We start from the raw sequence: 15,808 nt of genomic DNA, 5'->3' as shown, positions 1-15,808 counted from the left end.
TACGATACGTATGTGAATTCCACAGCCAGGCTCCATAGGCTTCATCGTGGACGCAGAAACATGAGTGTCATTTACTGTTCATCTACCACGAAACTCTTCTCCTACTTATGCTTTTCAACCATTTCCAAATGCCAAGCCATCTTTCGTGTGTGGGCGGCACCGAAGCAAACCCGAGGCCCGAGCTGGCCTGCAGGCCAGAGTTAGCTCACTCCTCTCCTCGATGTTCAAGCAATCTACTTGTTTTTCTTGGTTGTAACCAACACCGGGCATAAAAGGGAGGATGTTTTCTAAAAAGCAGCCAAGTGGTTCTTCAGGATGATGTGTATTTCACATAAATATTCTGGCATTTTTTCAGACGTGTTTCTCCAATTCTCTACCTTTGACAGATGAAATACAGCTCTGGGGGAGCCTCTCCTTGACATGCTCTCATCCATGACTCCTTCAGCTGCCGGGGACTTGCAGCCCTTTCTAGTCGGGTCGTCTGGAGACCATTCTTACTCCTAATTGTAGATGCTTTAACCATGGAAATAATGAAACACGGTCTGCTACGATTACCCAGTTAACTTCTTAAAATCCCTAAAACTAGAAAGAAGCAAAGTTAAATCTGCTTCGTAATGGCATAAATTCACTCGGGCACCAGTTTCTATTATCAGGATAAGCATAGCAAATTAAGAAAATTAAGTTTTTAAGCAATTCAACTGTGGTTGGGAGATTACCACATGTAAGTAAGCTACGTGTTTGGAGCAAATGTGCCAAATGCCATTTTAGGACATTTATGAAAATGGTCCTGACTTACTGGACCCCCAAGAAGGGTCACTTGAGGATGCCCAAGATCTCTGGACCATACTTTGAAAGTCACTGGGACACACAATAATTTCATCGTCATTTATAATATCAGTAGATTTTGCAGATTGTATTAGGGAGGACATTTACATGGCAATTCGTGCACCAAGGATGTGTTTGTTTGCTTTTTTCAAAGGGCCCGTCCTGCTGGGAAGATGTCTTAACCCCAAACCGGATGAGTGGTGAATGCCAGTCTCCAGGCTGCCCTGGGACAAGCGCAGTAAGTACCTGGTCACATCCATTCTTTCATTGGCGGCATCTTCCCGTCTTCCATGGTCACTAGGAAGTTACCTTAAAGACAAACATGCTACTGACTTTTCTCCCATCAGATAACATTCGCCAAAAGTGTTGCGAGATTCAAAAGCGTTTTTAACATTCCCAAAAATTCTCCCGTGCCCTTGCCTTCCAGTGTCACTTTCCCAGAGACTTGGCCCCTTTGGGTGACTGTGCTAAAACGTGACAATTTAGACTCCTTGCAAAGTGACAGTCACAGAATGTAAAGGAGGAGTCCAGAGCCTGGCAAAGACACAGCGTGAATGTTTTTCCTGACACCGTGATGTTTTATACTCAAATGTCCCGTGTCCCTCAGAGTCAGGCTCTCGCCTGGTCTCCCCGCCTGCCCTTAGCAGTTTCCTGACACCGGCGCTACGCAGTTAGTCAGGTGACCAGCTGCTCGAGTGGGTCACCACCCTGTTCTCTGCAGCCCCTTTTCGGGCACAAACAGACGCCCTGTGTTTCATATGGAGCAGATGTTTCTTGAAAGAGACTCTGAGCACTGAAGTTATTTTAAAACAATTTTATTATTACAGTCATGTTTGTAATTTGTCAAATGTTAGATTTTTTACCTCAAAATTCCCCGGGTCCATCATAACCCGAGCGTATATATTTTCTGAGCCGTAAACACGGTTCCGGTGCCAGCGCGAATGTCATTGTTAGTTCACAAACTGTCACAGCCAGCTGGCAGCTCATCTTCTCGGAGGAACCAAGTCTGTCAGTAGCAACAGGTGCGGTCTTGAGCTCGGATCATCAGACGAGCCTCCTGTCCCCAGCCTGCAGGCGACCGCGGATCCCGAGCCTGCAGATCCCGAGACTGCAGCGAGCGGTGGTGACAGCCATTCCCCATCCAGCTAGGGCTGGGGACCACGAACAGACTTCTGTTAATGCGAACCCTGAGGAAAACAATGACTCACGTGTCACTCACAGCAGGCGCATAATACGGCCCTGTCAGTTTGTTGCTGGGATAAAATCGAAGTGATATATTTTGTAGGCGAGGATTCTTAGGTACAATTATCTATTTGTGCATGCGTACAAATGCAGTATGCGCATGTCCTGGCACACATAGATGCAGACCTGATTACCTTCAGGAACAGCAGTGGGTCCCTACCCTCTGGAATGTGTAACGCTGTGGCCTTCACAGTAACGGGAGGTTCTCCGAAAACCCCCTTCGGTCACGGACAGTCTGGCTGCCCCTCCTGTACCCTGATGTTAATTGGCAGGATTCCGCCAGTTTTGCGTCTGTGAGATTCAGCCTCAGATCGGTCAGAGGGGGAAACTGTGTTTAGTGAGTAGAAAACCGTGGCTGTTGCTTGTCATGTATCCAACTTGCCTTAGATTCCAATGCATGGGATTCGTATAAATCAGGTGAAAATGCAGCTCTGGTTCCGACGGCTCCGTGACCTGGTGTCCCCAAACCCTCCCGTTCACGCCACATACAGGTCGGATTGAACTACAGACACGTGCTTGTGAAAGAATGGCTGTGCTGACAACACGGGAAAAGTTTATGTGCCAAACATTCCGAGAAGCTGGACTTCCGAGAGGATATTTTGTAAACTGTAGACGCTGACCTTGGGGGGCGAGGGCCTCAGGCAGCAGAGGCCACGGCCGAGGTCAGGGCCTCAGCAGGTGGAAGGGAGCCCACAGGCCCGACACAGAGCGGGCACCTCGTTGGATGAGCTGCGGGAAGGGGCTGCAAACCGTTGCCTGTTTCGTTTTCCCTCCAGGTAGCGGTGAAATGTTGCTCCTTAGAATTTGTGGGCACGACCCCATCTTTCCCTGAGTTGGGGGAGACGGGAGAAAGCATTACTTAAAAAGGAGGCTCTCTAGGTTTTAATAAAAGATTTAGTAATCCAGAAAGATATACAAGCTTAAGAACTTGTATAATGTTAGTAACGGGGACAGGGTATTTTGAATTTTGGGCCGTATTTTATACGCTGTATATTACATTCTCATTAAAAAGTTTAATTTCTGTCACTCGTATAAATATCCACATACTTAAAATTCAACAGAGCAGGATTCCTAATGTATTCTTAATTAATATTTATGTACCTAAAGCTAATCTAACCAGCTCATTTGAAACAGCAGCACAATTTAACCTTGGTGTTTAAGAGAACAAATAGGAACGTGGCCTCCGCACAGAGCAGTCTGAACCTAATTCAGTTTTACAGTAATTGGTGTCATCGTGGGAAGGAACATAGCATTGGTTCTGAAAGGCATCTTACTTTATAAAAAGAATGTTTTAGTCGATTCAGAGTATATGCTGGAGATTAAAAGGGGGAAAATCAATAGGATTTTCTCCATTAGTGAAATTAATTCCACTTTGGATATGACGTAAGACTTTAAATCTTCTGTGTGAGTTTCATTTTATATTTTACCCTTGATACCTTAGACAGTAAAGACCCTGTGTTTGTACGTGTGTTGGGGAATGTATTTTTTCTATTTGCACACACATAGGCTAAAGCCAACCCAGGAGTCCCACTCTCTGGGTGTTATTCCTGAGTCCCACAGCCTAACTTTTCAAAGCGACCACCCCGGGTCATCAGCACTCCCCTGTGAGCACCCCTGCTAATGGAGTTTCTTCGCCGACCATGAGAACCTTGCCCCTCCTCACACCTGACAATCGGGCAGCAGAGTTTAGGTAAAAGACAGGGTTTCTCGTAAGAGAAAGGGAACGATGCTTTTTTAATCATGCCTGTTTTAGTCTGTTGGTGCTGCTGTAACAAAATGCCATAGCCTAGGTGGCTCATAAACAGCGAACACTTACTCCTCACGGTCCCGGAGGCTGGAAGTCCAAGGTCAAGGCCCAGCATGCTCACTGGCTGGTGAGGGCCACAGCCCGGGTCACAGGGGTCACAGAGGGCCACCCATGGCAGGGGACCAGGGGCTCTCTGGGTCCCTCTTACAGGGACAGGAGTTCCACTCCTGAGGACTCCCTGGACCTAGTCACATCCCGAAGGGCCCACCTCCACATACCAGCATAGTGGGGATTAGGTTTCAACACATGAATTTGGGGGCAGTGGCACAAACATTCAGACCACGGTGCCCTTCAAAGTACTAAATGACCATGGTCCTTATTTTTATACTTGAGGGCATTGGTTTTACTACTTCCCAGCCTATAAGATACATGTAGTTTATGCTTTTGAGAAGTGACATTTACCTGAAGTGCCATGTAGGATAATCTGTTTTCTTTTTTAGGTTATTTGATTTTGATCTGAGTTAAAATCTTTACAGAGAACTTTTTTTCTTATCAGAAACAGTTGAGAAGGCCCTCTTACAGTAGCTCAAGGATTTATTTCAAATGAAATTAGGTACTAAAAACTGTCCCCTGAACTATAGTAAATAACACAATTATTTAACTAACTGCAGTAAGTGGAGAGTTTTCATCTTGCTCAACATGCAGGTTATGCCTCACATTCCCCCAGCTGGCGCAGTAATGCCCCCTGGGCATCAGTGTGGGCAACAGCCAACGCTCAGGGCCCCTGTCTCATTGCACCTCCTCGGGGATGCTGGCTAACAGAAAAGGAATAGCCATCAGGAGCCACCCAATGGGAACCGGTTTTATTCATAAGGCATTTGCATATTTTACATCCAAAACGTTCCTTATTAATGTTTCAGTTTATTAAATCACGCTCCTCGCAGGGATCTGTGATTCTCCTGTTTGCTTTTTTGCTGTTTTAGAATCTCCCAAAGTGAGACTAAGGGTTTCTCAGGATGGTTTTCTGGCAGAGACTGTCTGTTCTGATTTATCCCGCATCTAATGATAATCAAAGGTTGGCTTGTTCTGTTTGTAAGAAACGATCTCGGGTTGGCCGAAGTCCCCGTGAGACGGCCGCAGATGGCAGGAGGGAGAGGAGCCGTGGCTCCGTGTTCCCTGCAGCTGAGCCACCGGCCCAGCTCAGCAACCCGCGTGGGCACTGCCCTCTCCCAGGATGCGCTGGGACGGGCCCAGCCCCGTGGGCCCCAGAGGGCGGCGGCCCTGCGGGTGAAGGGCAGAGAGGACACAGGTGTAAAGGAGAGAACACGTTGCTGTCTCTCGTCCTGCCCGAGGCCTGGCCGGAGGGAGACGGTCTCCAGCCCTCGGGCTGCCCCCACAGCCCTGCGTTCTTAATTGTAAGGAAAATTGAATCGTGAAGGCTTTGAGGTCCGGCTCAGATGATGATTGAGCGGTGCCCACGCTTGACAAAACGTTCTGTGGTCTGACATGCAATTTGGGTGACAAACTAGAAACTTCTTGCACCATATTTCAAAAACCCATCAGGTATTCAGGCTCAAGGACAGTTCATTTCTAAACCGAGTTTTGAGTACTTGGTAACAAAAAGTGTGTCATTTTGAAAAATTAAGGTACAAGTTACAAGATAGGTGTTTTTATTACAATTCAGCTAAAATTCTGCAAACTTGAAACATTATAAACGTTCATATATAAAGATAAATTAGGCTACCGTGAAAAAGGGTGTCAATTTTTAGGGTACTAAAGAAATTGAGGTATAATTTAAGAACCTGGGGTATTTGTGCAGCTCTGAAGCCTGGACTCAATTCAAGTGAGTTTTTTTTCCTGTGACATCACCCCCTTTTAGCTGGGCTCCTTTACAACTTAGAGGAAAATAAATCATCAGCCGTCTTCTCCATGGTTTTGTTAAAGACTCTTGTACACTGTTAGATGAAAAAAATTAATCTCCAGGGAAAGGGGACCAGGCTCCAGAAGTCCACTCGCGATGGCGATCCCCTGTGTAGACGAGATGACCAGCATCCACACGGACAGAACCCGTGTTTGGTTTATGATGCTGTTTTTCAAGCCCGTGTGCAGTTTCCATAATATGTTTTTTAAATACTGAGATTAATTCTCGCATCTGCAGTTTCAGGGAGCCCTCGTCTGCGTGAATTGTACGTTGTTTTTTTTCACTTGCCGGTCTGTGATTCCCTGGGCTATAATTTATGTCTTATTTTGTATACGTAGGAGAAAGCCATGCAGATTACCACAGCGCTGCCAAGATGTGAGCAGTTTTAAACCTGTTTATTGTCTCCGAGGCTTTGAAAGTCACCTCCTGATTTTTTTGTCTTTCCGCAGAATGGTTCCAAAGCCAGCTCAGTCGGGGAGAGTCCGTATCGATGGCTGTGTTTAGACTTTAGAGAAGGGCCTTGGGCAACAAAGACACAACAGAGGGATTTATCATGATTAATCCGTAAAAGATGTGCTTCCGGACCACTGGGCTTTAGATTAGGGGAGAAGGCCCCTCAACCTACCAGGAACGAGAGCAATGGTGTGAAAAGATAACTTCAAATAGATTTATAAATGAGATTCTGAGAACTGGAGCGAAGAAAGATTAAACACCGCGGTAAACACCCCCGAACGTTTCACGGGGGGTGGGAGATTAGACTTGGTGGAAATATCGGGGATTAGTGACTGGAGGTCATTTTGGATGGCCTTCCGGCCAATACCCTGGAGGCTAAAGGAGCCCAGGGAGTGGAAGGAAGATACAGGAGTCATGGGCCGGCGGACGAGGCTGCTTCTCCGCCGCAGGTGGCTCCCGGGTCCTGCGGGCGGGGGCGGGTGGCTCTGGCAGCCACACTCCTCATGCCTCAGTGGCAGTCGCTAGGAAGCCATCCCCTCTCTTGGCAGGTCAGGCCCGCTCTCCAGAAGCCATCAAGGGCCATGATAAGACTTGGTTTTCAAGATACGTGCTGCAAAGCACACTTCAAGCCAGTTTACCAAGCTTGAGGTTTAGGGTGGGAACTATAAGCACAGAATGAAATCAAGGCGAGGAGACCTTCATGCGCCACTGACCCGCCTGGTGAAATGTTTACTCCCGTGGATGCTTCTTGGAAAACTAACAGTGTGGGATCCCCAGAGCTGAGTTTCCTAAAGTAGGTGGTGATCATTCCCTTCAACACTCAGAGTTCTGGAAAATAAACTCAGAGCCGATCATCGTGCATGAGGGTTTCAGGAGAAGATGGGAAAATTCTTACGTTTAAAGATCGGAAAGCCAAATGTAATTTTCAAAATCCGTGTCTTTCCATGGAAAGAAATAGAGTGATGCTCGTAACCGGTATTTATTTGTTGGGCTGTTTGCTGGGCGGGTAACAAAGACTGACCTTCGGAGCCGGGAATTTAGTTGGGGAGACAGGACTTTACAGAAATGACTGTAATTTGGACCAAAAGAGCAGGTACAAAAGTGGAGTGAGCATGTTTTCTACCCCAGGCACCAGGGATGGAAAAGGGAAGGTTTTATCTGGGGCCCTCACAGTTTGGGAAAAAATTCAGGGTGGGGGTCAGACATGGAGACAAATGATGACTTTTTTTTTTAAAATATATCTTTATTGGTTTCAGAGAGAAGAAGGGAGAGGGAGAGAGAGAGAGAGAGACATCAATGATGAGAGAGTCATTGACCGGCTGCCTCCTGCACACCCCCGACTGGGGATCAAGCCCGCAACCCGGGCATGTGCCCTGACTGGGAATCGAACCCCAATCTCCTGGATCCTAAGGTGATGCTCAACCGCTGAGCCACGCCCGGCCGGGCCCAATGATGACTTTGACCGTGACCTGGATGTTGATAATGATGGATGTGAAGGGCTCTGAAAGGTCTTTGACTGAATAAGGCAGGGGAAGTTAAGACACGTTGGCGTGTTGTGAATGTCACAAGACAAGCACAGAAAGTGCCTGTGGGAATTCCGAGAAGGGACTTCTCTCAGCCAAGGTGGTCAAGGAAGGCTGCTTGGAGGAGGTGGCACCTGAGGGATGGGTGGTGGAGCTTCCACAGGCGGTGATGCTGGCCAGGTTGGGAGTGTTTTCTGAGGGAGAGGAAATGACGGGAATAATGGGATAAAGAAATTAAGATTCATTTATTCCGTGAATTCTTTTTAGCGGCCTGCTCTCTGCCAGGCAGCGTGCTCGGCTGTCTTGTGTGTTACCAAACCACCATTTTCTGTTTCCATGGAGCCCCTTCCAGCCCCAGCGGCCTTGGACTTGACGAAGGGAGATGAGAAAGGAAACTGCAAGGTGTTGCGAGGGTGTGAGACAGGGCGGCCGCCTGCAGCCGGCGGCTGGGCCCCAGGGCTGGGGAGAGGAAGCCGGGGCTCCCGTCCGCACCCGGAGCGCTGCGCCCGGGCCAGGGGTGGGCCGCACCGCCCGGCAGGTGGGACCCTCCTGCAGGAGCCCTGCTGGGGGAAGGCGGGGTCCTCGGGAGCACCGGGGATTTCCTGGGAACGGAAGGACAGGAGGCAGCTTCCTGCTGCGTGTGGCCTATGGCTCTCTGGGGTTTTCTCTGCAGAGGGTTACGAATGGTGAGGGCAGTAATCGCGCCACGGTGAAGGTGAGGTGCTTTGAAGGCTGAGATCCCGGTTGAGGTGGTTGGGTGAGGAACGAAGAAAGAAAAAGAAAGTCTTCACTGGAGCAAAAGCAAAAGGTTATTTTTGTACAGCTTCGTTGCCTGTCCTCGGATCCCTGGCAACGTGTGAGTGAAGGTAGTGAGGCTCGGCGTCCGCCTTCCGTGAAGCTGGAAACGCACAAACCAGGTCCTGGTCGGAGCGGATTCGGAGCGCCGCGCATTCCCTGTGTTTGCGGGATCCGTCAGCGCGGCCGGGCGGCCGTCCTCTGTCTTTCCCGCCCACTGTCCCCACCGTGCTCCCAGTGGGAGTCTGCTTAGCGGTTGATTGAGATTCCGTCTTTATCGGCAGCTCTGTTATCTGCCATGGCCAGAGGTGGGTGATGGGGGAGGGTCTCCCTTCCCTTCCCTTCCCTCCAGCCTTTCTGGAAAACTTGAAAGTATTAGAGGAGTCACTTTAGAAAGGGCGGGACTTGGTGTGAGCCGAGCAGACACAGGCGCGGGCCCGGAGTCGGACGCTTGGCCCGCATGCTCCTTCTGGTGGGTGCAGGCTGCTGGCCCGGGACAGAATCTTCGCGCCCGGTCAGTTTCCCCATTTGTGAAATGGACTTTTCGATGCCTTTTATGGACTGCGGTTGGGACGATTAAATCTGACAGAGGGTAGGAAGCACCCACCTCAGAGCCTCTCATGGTAATCAATCAACAAACTGCATCATTATCACTATTATTAGCTGTTATTATGAGGTGTTGACTTTTACTAGATTTGATCTCATCAGATAACTAGCTTGCCTCTGACTTTTCCCACCTGGCTTGGGGTCAGTTTAGCATCATGCCTGTGCGGTTGATGGCCGTTTCTACAAATAGCACGGAGTATTCAAATTAATGAAGCTGCTCTGGCGACAACTTTGTAACAAACTGCAACATCTGTAGCTCCTTAAATAAAAATGTCCTCGATTTGCATGTTTTATAATACACGAGTGTGGCAGGGATGAAATTCCCTGCCAGCTGATCTGAGGGGGAAAAAATAAGTTATAACGACCTAGAAAAGGTGTTGTTTATTTTTCTGAGAACCATGTGCCAACATGATTATTACTGTAATCCACACATTTTTAAATGTCACACTAGGAGCCCAAGTTAAAGTTATGACACCTCATTTTCATTGAGTTCATTATTTTTAAATACATGTTGCTTTTTCTGATTATAAGAACATAATGTTGGCTGCAAAAAATTAGCCAGCATCCTTTCACATAAAGAAAAGAGTAAGATGTGTTTCACCAAAGCACCTGGAGAAAATCACTGTTATTGTTAACAGTCGTCTGGACTGTGTTCCAGGTGTACATGCGTATCTCATGGGAGCGCACACACACATACACACACACACACACACTCCATTGCAACCATATCTCATACATCACTTTGTAATTTGTATCCTTTACTTCATACATTGTACCATTTTCCATGTCAATAGATAAAGGTCTATATTAGGGGTGGGGAGCCTTTCTTCTGCCCAGGGCCATTTAGATATTTATAACGTCATTTGCGGACCTTACAGAATTATCAACTTAAACATTAGCCTGCTCTATTTGGTCAAACATTTCATTAGCTCACCCCTGATGTCATGGCTGGAACCTCTTCTCTTCGGTGAGGCCTTGGCAGGGCCAGACCAGATGACCTGGCTGACCGTACACGGCCTCCTGACCGAGGTTCCCCACCCTTCGTCCATGTGACCGCTTTCCGTGATGGACACGACTGTATTCTGCTTAAGCTCCTACACCGGGGAATATTTAAGCTACTCCGCGTCTTACTGCAAAAGCAGCGCGTCTGTGATCTTCCTTATGTGCATCTCCGTGAGCTCGGCCGGTCACAGTTTTAAGATTCAGTTTTAGAAGAAGAGTCGCCGTGGCAAAGTGTTTTACATTCACAGTGTTGTGACCCTGAGTTCCAAAGATTTCCTGGGCTGTGGGCACAATTGCCACTCTCCCCAAAACCGTGTGAGGACAGTTTCTTCCCACCCCGGAAATTAGCTGCTTTGCTTCCATTATTTTACATCTTTGCCAGTTACCCAGGTGGAACGTAGCATCTCGTGTTAAATTGCCTCTCTCCCATCGCAAGGAAGCCTGAGTGTGCTTTTACTATTTATTGCTCATGATTACGACCATTTTCTTATAATTACACTCATAAACGTTTCTTAGAGTAACCCTTTGCGGGCCATAGGTGTAGCAAATGGTTTTGCCAGTAGGTAATTTTATATGAAAGTCCTCAAGCTGTTCACTCTGTGCATTTTCATGCAGTTAAATGTGTTGTTTTCTTTATATGCCTCTGTCGGGATTCTTATTAGCAGGATTTTCGTGACACTCAAGATCATTAGAGATAGTGAATGTGGATATTTTCTAGTATTTTTTTATGGTTTCACTTTTTAAAATATTTGATCCATATAGATTTTGCTTTAGCATGAGGGATTTTACATGAATGTACTTTTACTTATTCCACCCACAAAAAATCTACCCTTTCTGCATCATTTATTGAATAGACCCCATTTCCCCACTTATTTGGAGTAAATCCCTTCTTCATATTATATTAACTTTGGGATCCAGTTTCTAGAGTCTCTCCACATGCCAGCACCACGGTCCCTCCCGTGGGGATGCACGGAGGCCGAGCCCCACCTTCCGGGGCTCCCCTCACCCACGAGCTAGAGAGGAAATATGACCCTAAAGAAAAGCCCTTCATAGGAAACACTTGGTGCTACTGTTCCATCTGATTTCTGTGAACTGTTTCCACAGAAGTGTCTATAAGACAGAATTACCTGGAAAGCTAAAGAAAAAAAGAGTATTTAGTCTGAATATAAATCACACAGCGAGTTGATATGATTAATCTCGCCCTCACCCCCTCCACTTTCCCCAGCTTCCCCCCTCCCCCTCCCATCCCTTCCTCCCACGATCGCGTGTTAATTGAGCATCTAGTCTGTGCTGAGGCCTGGGCGACAGGTGGACGCACGCGCTCCCCCCTCAGCTAGTCACTGCCTGGGAGAGAGACGGGCCTGTAAAAAATACTAGAGGTGGGGTGATGGGCAGTCGGCAGGGACACGGGGAGCCCCAAATGGGGGTGACTAGCTTTACCCGAGGTCGGAAAGGCTTAACAAGGGCGACAGGGGCTCCCCCTGGAAGAACCTGCCTCATTTCGTTTCCTTTAGTTCCCAGCACAGGAGAAGTCCTTCCTACTTCTCCCTGTGCCCGAGGACGTGTATAAACAGGAGGTTTGTGAGGCCAGCAGGAAGGATGGACACGCGTGGAGAAGTGGACGCTTTCCCGGCAGGAGAAATAACCAGCGGCGCCTGAGAAATCTTTACCTCCCGGCGACCTGCAAAGCCTCAACTTAGGATGTCTTGTGATATAAATAGTGAAGGTGTCAGACTTCATACAGGAGTTAAATCGCGTCAGGACATGCGGGGTGGGCAAGAGCAGGCTCCCAGCGGCGAGCACGCGAAACACAGTTACTGTAATAATTACGACCCGACCTGCTGCTGTCATAATTGTAACCCGCGTGTCTCTTTCCGTACGAACAACTGTGGCCCTACTTTTGCCCACCCCTGTATTATCCAAAAACATGGGAAGCTTACAGTGAATTCACATGGAATGTGCAGCCTAAAAATACAGTTAGCTTAGTGACATGAAAAGAACAGCCTGGCTGCTGTGGCTCAGTGACTGAGTGTCTACCTATGAACCAGGAGGTCACAGCTCGATTCCCGGTCAGGGCACAGGCCCGGGTTTCAGGCTCGATCCCCAGTCAGGGGCGTGCAGGAGGCAGCCAAGGAATGACTTTCTCATTGATGTTTCTCTCTCTCTCCCTCTCCCTTCCTCTCTCTGAAATCAATAAAGATTTTTTTTTTTTAAAAAGAATATTCTCCCCTGCAGGTGGGTACTTCCCACGAACGTGTCATTTGCGTCTGATTTCTGAGCTCGGCCTTCTGCACCGACGGTGACACGTAAGCACCCGCTCTTTCCGCCCTGTGATGGAGAGCTCTCCACTCACCCTGCTCTCACCCAAGGACTCTGCTGCCCTGTGTCCTTGACACCCAAGAGCCTCCCCGACGCTTGTAGCTCGGCTCTCACAGGATGCACTGCAGTCTGCTGCCGTTTCGCAGAGCAGACGGTGAGCCGCTAAGGGTGACGGGGAGCAGGCCTCGGAGACACGCGCGGAGCTGCAGCCTCGGTGCCTGAGCTGTGTGCGCGCAGCCGCCCAGGGGGGCACTACGCAGCTGGGGGAATGTCCCCACACAGTGGCATGGGGTGATTTATAGAGTGTGTCACTGGTTGAAAAAAAGCAGAATGCCAAAGATGGCCTGTATGGTGTGGCCCTTTGCGTAGGAGTAAGTGGACGATCGTCAGGAGCTCAGCTGAGCTGGGGGAGAGGACTGCCGGGTGTCGGGAGAGCCTGTTAAAGCAACAGCCCGTCAGGAAGTCAGGCCGCTGACCGCTCACTGTGACGGAACGAACAGGACTCCAAAGCCAAGGGAGGCACCCGCTCCCCGTCACCCCACTTTCCTCCGCGGAGGGGCGCGCTCGGTCCGCATGGATGAGGACGTTCTCGCTGTTGGCAGAACCCAGAGCAAGAGGCTCCATGAGTTTTAGGGGCTCTGGAGGACTCGAAGGGGAAAAGTGTGGGTATCGAGCCAGAGAAGGGAAAGCATCTTCCAGGAGGCCTCGGCAGAGGGGCCCGGAGAGGACCGTGCGGAAGGCCTCGGGTGGGGGAGCTGGGAATGCAGCCCGGGGCCTGGCCTGCGGGCCTGGGAAGGGGCCTGAGGGCCCGGGGGACCTGAGCCCAGGCCCACCTCCCTCAGGGGTCTGTGTTTGTTTCAGTCAATAGTTACCTCTGACCCTGCGGACAGTTAGCACGGGGGCTTCAATTTACAAATAGCCCTTGTCGTAAACTTATCTCCCTTCACACACGCTGCGCCCAGGACGAGCGAGGCCTGTCTTCAGCGTGTATGACTAAGGGTAGGAAAGAAACCCAGCCCCGAGCCTGATCCAGCTCCAGTCCCCGCCTGCGTAGACGGACGTCTCCCTCTCCCTCCTTTTCTGCCTAAGCTGCTGCTGGAAGGAACCGCGCCGACGGTGATGGCTTTATCTTCACTGACCTGAGGTCTTGCGTGTTTGTGTATAGAGAGTGTGCCCCCCTTGATTGTGAAATGGGGTCGTCCGCTCACAGTGCCCTGGGCGAGCTGCTTTGATTTCCATTTTTCCACTTTTTATTCCCAAATTCCTGTCTGACTGCAGGCCTGACTCTAGGCTTCTCTCTCCTTTAGGACCCTTCTTACGTGGCTTATTCTGTTCCTGAGCCCACAGACCTATTTCCAGGGTGTCCCCTGACGCTCAGAGATTGGTGAAGCGCCTCCTGCGGTCAGTCCTTTACCTTTGCTGATCCGGCTTCGTGTGTAAAGCCAGAGCTGTTTTCCCGAGGGGGCCTCGGTCTCTTTTTCTACTCCTGTTGTCTGTTCCCTTTAACTTTACATCGGGAAGCGTTCCCTGGGCTGTTCCATTTTAATGCAAGATGACAGGTGAAAGCGACTGTGACCGCGATGGTCTCAGCTTCTCCAGCTTCTGTCTGGGGGTCAGGTTCCAGCTTCAGCGTCCACCTGGCGGCAGGTTATTGTATAAGACCAGCCTAAATGCGATGCACGTTGCCACGTGTTCCGTTCCCAGCACTGTTACGCTCAGCGAGGCCTGGGGAGTAAACACCTCCGGCCCTTCCTCTGTTTCTTTCTGGAGCTTCCCGTTGACCAAAACCAACCAGAGGCCCGAGGCAGCCAGTAGGTCAGCTTCCTGGGGCAGCGAGCAGAGAGTACCAGACACTCCGCATAGTTTACAAGTCCATGCCTCTGCTTGTGACCACACGGCGCAGGAGTTTCCAGCACAAACCTATGCCTCTGTCTCTTGTTTCTCAACTTCTCCCGCCTCTTGAGAATTTATGGGGATTCTCACAGTAACCTTCGTAGGTCTGCTTTCCCACCTCCCTTAAAATTGTCTTAGTGTAGTTATGCCTCGTTGCCCTTTGTAATTTTTTCCATTGAAATTCACTGTTTTTAAGAAATATGTTTTTTATTGATTTTTAGAGAGAGAGGAAGGGAGAGTGAGAGGGAGAGAGAAACATCAACGATGAGAGTCATCGACCGGCTCCCTCCCTCACGCCCCCTACTGGGGATCGAGCCCAAAACCCAGGCACGTGCCCTGATGGGAATCGAACCCTGACCTCCGGGTTCCTGGGTCGATGCTCAACCACCGAGCCACACTGACCGGGTGAAATTCGCTTTGTATTTTAGGGTCTTGCTTAAGTGAGGGGTAGCTCATCAATGCTCCCCGAGTGACGTCGGAAAAATACATCCTCAGCTACGATTTTCGAACTCGGGCTGTTCGCGAAAGCCTTCGCCGAGCTGCCTCAGAATGACATGGAATTAGAGCGCCCGGGTGTTTGAACGCGTGTTGGTTCTGGTTTTTTAAAAGGTGTTAAAAATTTAGTGTTGGTGGAGTGAGGTTGTTACAGATCACCCAGGGTGGTGATACATTTAAATTAGTTTGGAACCGCACCGCCTGCCTTTGGGAGAGGCGAGGCCATTTTTCTTGCGTTTCTCCCTCCCTGCGCCATGTCATTAAGGAAATAATGTCATCCGCCAGAATTTGTCGTGATGAGCAGATGGATTACTAATATTTTGTTGATTTATTTCTCACTTAGCTCTGCTATAAAACGTAATGGATGATTCTGCCGTAGGGTTAAACGGTACCTATTAATTTCAGACTTGGAGACTAAGAAGCCCTTGCCCATTAAGCTTGTTTTTTTCATTATCTGTTTTTATTTTGAAATGTATCCTCAAAACACCTGTCCCTGACTCAGGAGACACATGTCCTGCTGTAAATTCATTCTCTGAGATGGTGAGGTTTCGGGTTTTCTGACAGGCCTGGTTTCCTGCCGGGAATGCGTCTGCTATTCTGCTGGTGGTCGCCGATCACCACGGGCCGGTGCCCGCAGCGCCATCCCCGCCTCGGCGGGTGGGCTCCCGGTGCCCAGGGCCCTGCCCGTTCACTGGTTCCTTTCGCAGTTACTATGTTGCAACAGACATTTCTAGAAAACGTCCGCTGCCCTGACCCTGTTTGCCTTGCCGCCACGGAGTCTGAGAAATGTGTTTATGGCCATTGAAACCCTAATTCCTAATCTCTCTGTGTTGGGCGTCCCAGACCCCAGGCTTTTCAGGTCTGGACACAAGTTGCTTCAGGGTGAGGACACCTTCCATCTTCTCTACCCATCTCTCCCTAGGCTGACGCAGGTCTGCTTCCAAGGTCTGTGTGGGTGGAGAAAACAGAGAGAAAAAAAGACGAAGC

The 15,808-nt window shown here is 49.4% G+C and overlaps 1 protein-coding gene across 1 annotated transcript in view; it reads left to right on the top strand.

Moving 5' to 3' along the window:
- The window catches only part of PRKN (parkin RBR E3 ubiquitin protein ligase), a 613,811-nt gene that overhangs the window by 303,416 nt on the left and 294,587 nt on the right, over nucleotides 1–15,808 (top strand). The window contains exon 5 of the mRNA XM_087817735.1: nucleotides 980–1,063. Within this exon, the coding sequence (XP_087673861.1) occupies nucleotides 980–1,063 (84 nt within the window). The remainder of the gene's footprint in view (nucleotides 1–979; nucleotides 1,064–15,808) is intronic.

Source organism: Miniopterus natalensis, chromosome 5, assembly GCF_054644295.1.
Source record: "Miniopterus natalensis isolate mMinNat1 chromosome 5, mMinNat1.hap1, whole genome shotgun sequence".
In the NCBI taxonomy this organism is placed as follows: domain Eukaryota; kingdom Metazoa; phylum Chordata; class Mammalia; order Chiroptera; family Miniopteridae; genus Miniopterus; species Miniopterus natalensis.
The sequence above is the reverse complement of the archived record's forward strand: the minus strand, read 5'-3'. Positions and strand labels throughout refer to the sequence as shown.